At 37.1% G+C, this 4101-nt stretch overlaps 1 gene segment (V, D, J or C); it reads right to left on the bottom strand.

The window, feature by feature from the left end:
- Positions 1 to 449: 449 nt before the first annotated feature.
- LOC117871723 lies at positions 450 to 4076 on the bottom strand. The segment is given in 4 exon segments: positions 450 to 481; positions 1787 to 1819; positions 3471 to 3800; positions 3919 to 4076. Coding segments are annotated over 4 exon segments (438 nt in total).
- Between the last annotated feature and the right edge of the window lie 25 nt (positions 4077 to 4101).

The following is a 4101-nucleotide window of genomic DNA, read 5'->3' on the forward strand; positions in this document are numbered from 1 at the left end:
TCTGATTTGCTATTTAAATTGCTTTCAGATATTACAATAAAATAGTAAATAAGGAGAGTACACGTAAAATAATGTGAAAACTGTGGGGGAGATTTTCAAAGGCAAAAAAGGCATTATGGTGTCTAACTATCATTGAGCTTCAATCGGCATTGGGCACATAAATGCAATGATAAAATGGGTTAGATTAAGGGTGTTGAATATTTTGTGAAAAAGAACAAATAACATTGTAATTTTTGGTACACAGGCTGAGGTTACAAAATTAAGCCTGTACACTGCCATCATTACATAATGGATCTCCCAATGATAACAATAGATAGAGGGTAGACGATAGCCTTTAAAATGGGTATATTCATGGGGAAAATTCTGGCTAATTCCTGTCATTTGGTGTAATCAGGAATATTACCAACAGAAAACATTTGCTCTTTAGCAATATTTGTGCAAAACAGAGATTAGGCACCCAGCAAGGATGATTTAGCAGGATCTAGAGGGAAGAATATGCTTAAAGACACAGAATACTCTGAACCTCCTTAAATCTAAACATGACTAAAACATTTGAACAATTGAAAATATCTTTTAAAATATCTTTCTATCTCTATCACGTACCTGGTCTTTACGTAACAGATAAGCAAACCTCTTTATTCCCCATTACTGGATCGAATCAAGAAGATTTTACTGCATTTTGGCCTTAAAGTTAAACACATGCTCAAATTCTATGCTGATTAGGGATAGAAACATGCTTAAGTGCCTTACTGAACTGGAGTCTTTATTAGGAAAGAAAACCACAATTGCATAAATTTATTGTTACTATAAATGCACTCCTTAACTCTATCTAAGGGCCACATCCTGGAAGTGCTGAGCATCCTCAACTCCCATTTAAATTAATGAGCATTGAAGTAGCTCAACACCTCATAGGACTGGGTGCTAAATGTAGTTTATTGTATAAAAAACATAAATTCTACCTTTCACATTTACTGCTAACAATGGGCTTAGTTCCACTTCTGAATAGTTTTGCATAATCTCACAGTCTTACAGTGCTAAACAAGATCTCCAAACACTTTACATTGTTCTCAGTGAAGTGTTTCTGGTTCTTTCTGATTTAGAGAGACTAGTATGGGTGAAATCCTGACCCCAATGAAGTCAATTGGAGTTTTACCTTTGACTTCAGTGGAATCAGGATTTCACCCAGTATATTTATGAATAGCTTGCTTTTGTCCTGGATAACAAGCATAGTAAATGCCCAGGGTAAATGTATGCTTTGAAAACATTTTGAGAAACTTACTTCAAACCACCAGTTTGGTGCCGGAGACAAAATACTTTATTCCATCATTGAAATCTTCTACAAAAACTAATGAATTGTCAAGGTATGAATTTCCCTGAATTCAAATTCTGAAGCTATATTTTAAATACAAAGTCAACAATCTAAACAAGACTTGCTATAGGCCAGGATGTTATGTGAGTATTAAACTGAGTTTATGCACTTTGTGAATTCCTGTGCCTTTTTCTACCAAAAATGTTTTCTGCTCCTTGACATACATCACTCTCCATTTCTCTCCTTCTTGATTCTTAGCAGCTATTCAGTAAATATTCCAGCCCTTTACTCTTGTATTCACTTTACTCATTAGGACCAAATACTCCCCTCAGTCAATCCATTGGTGTCCTTGGGACTTCCAGTTCAGATCAAGAGCAATACATGGCTTTTGTCTAAAATTCATTTATTCGGTACAATTTTTTTTGTCCTTTGTTTTTCTTTTGCTAAAAAGAATCAGTCAAAAATAAAAATACTTACCAGAAACAACTAGCTTAGTTCCTGTGCCAAAGAACTTGATCCTGCTTGAGGTATCACATTGACTTTTCGTTTTACAATAAGCTGTGGTACTTTACTTATGCTGCTGTGTCTTTGCTCAAATAACCAGGCACTCTAACCAGTAGCTGGGAAGAAACTTCTAATGAAGTATTCCTAGTTTCTTGATTGCTTGGAGAATTTAATTAATTTCACATTTTTGTGCCATCATAAATTCTCTTCACAGTGATTCTATTTGCATGTTCTTGCAAAAGGATCCTCATTGCTTAAATGAATCCTCATTCTTTAAAATGGAAATTAGATGACATCTTCTATTTGATAATGGTTTTAATAGACCCTTGGATCAGGCGGTTCTCAATCATTTTCATTGTGTGGTCCATATATTAAAAAAGAGATTGTGTCATAGACTACAGTGTCCCATTCACAATAACATTGACCATCTCCTCAGTCTATCATAATACCAGGAAGAGTCAAGCATATATTTCATTTCACCAGCATGTTGGCTTCTGCAACCTAATTTTACTTTCACGTCCTTCCTGTTTTGGGGTGAATATTGTCAAGACTGGGGGCAGGTCTACACTATCGCTTAAGTCGATCTAACTTACGTCGTTGGGGTGTGAAAAAGTCATCCCCCTGAGTAATGCAAGTGACAGCAACCTAAATGATGTCCACACCAGCGCTATGTCAGCAGGAGACGCTCTACCACCGACATTGCTTTCACCTCTCGCAGAGGTGGAGTGATTATGCAAAACGGGAGAGCTCTCTCCCATCAGTATAGAGTGTCTTCACCAGACACACTCTAGCGGCACAGGTGCATTGGAGCATCTGCGCTGACGTAGTGCTCTAGTGTAGACTAGACCTCAGAGAGCTTAGTCTTAGTCTAGGGCTTTTATAAACAAATATGCCGTTCTACCAGCCAATACTCATTTGCACAAACTGTTATACATATGCAACATTTTGCTGTCATATGTGATTGTCTGCTCTCCAGAGACGGTTGCCTATCCAGATGCTTAAAGCTAAGCATGTGTGTAAGTGTCTGAAAAATCCCCTCCAAATTTGTTTTGGCTCAACCCAAAATAAAACCTATTTTGATTTTTCATACAAAAATGAAAAACAGAAATATTTTCATTTCAGATTAAATGAAACATTTTGTTCTCGCCAAAGCATTTTTTGTTTGTTTGTTTTTCATTGTATTATTTCGGGGACGGTTGCACCTTTTCAGTGTGTGTTTGTTTTTTTAAATAAATTTGACGAAACTTCAAAACAAAATGTTTCAAAATGAAAAGTCAAAATGTTTCATTTTGAAAATGTTGAAGTGAAATTTCAACTTTAAAAAAAATCATTTTTTCAGCAAAACTATTTGTAAATCCAACCAAATTTGTAAATACTTTCGGTCAAATTGAAATTGCATTTTTGGGAGGGAATAAACTATATGTCAAAACAATGTTGACCTGCTCTAAAAGGTGTGGCAGTGATTTGTAACAAAATGTAATTCAAAACTGCAGTTCTATGCTGTTGTTCATCCTGTCATATTGCAGAAAACAGTCAGGAGTTTCTGCTGTTGGTTTCAAGTTGACAGGAAGGATAAGGGATGCGTCTGGTTTCATACACTTGAAAGGCTGTGGTTCAGAATGCAGAGTGGGTTTTTGTACGGGTTGTCTATGGCTTTCTAGTACTGTGCGATCCCAGGTGGCACAATAATAGGTAGCAGCATCCTCTTGGGTTAGTTGGTCTACTCTGAGATTAGCGGTGGATGCAGAAACATCATTACTAGCAGTAAACTTTTCGCTATTGAAGCCTTCATCCTTAGAAATTGATCCTGATCCAATATACAGAATCCTCTTTGGAGCTTCCCCAGGGCTCTGTCGATACCAGTGTATATAAGCACTGTTAAAATCAAAACTTTTGTCAGGAATTTTACACGCCATACGTGCAGTTTTAGTTACCGCTCTGGTGACAGACAATGGAGTTTGGATCAGAGTTATTTGCGTATATCCATCTAGAAAGAAAAAAGGAGAAATGATACTAGAAACCTGAAGCTGAAGGAATTTGGAACGTGTCTCATTGCTGAAGGAATGGGTACATGTAGAAAAGAACAGAATGGAAAAATGACTTACAAGACCATGTTGAAGTCACAATAAGAACCTGCAGCAGTAACATTCTCACTGGTTGGGTTGAACTTGAAACAGAGGACTATGAAATAACCCCTCAGACGGAGAGACAGGGAGCGAGGTGCAGCTGGGGAGAGGAAATGGGTTGTTTAAGCAGGATCCAATGATAGGTCTCCTGCCTGCAGATGT

This window comes from Trachemys scripta, chromosome 2 (genome assembly GCF_013100865.1).
Source record: "Trachemys scripta elegans isolate TJP31775 chromosome 2, CAS_Tse_1.0, whole genome shotgun sequence".
Taxonomy (NCBI): Eukaryota; Metazoa; Chordata; order Testudines; family Emydidae; genus Trachemys; species Trachemys scripta.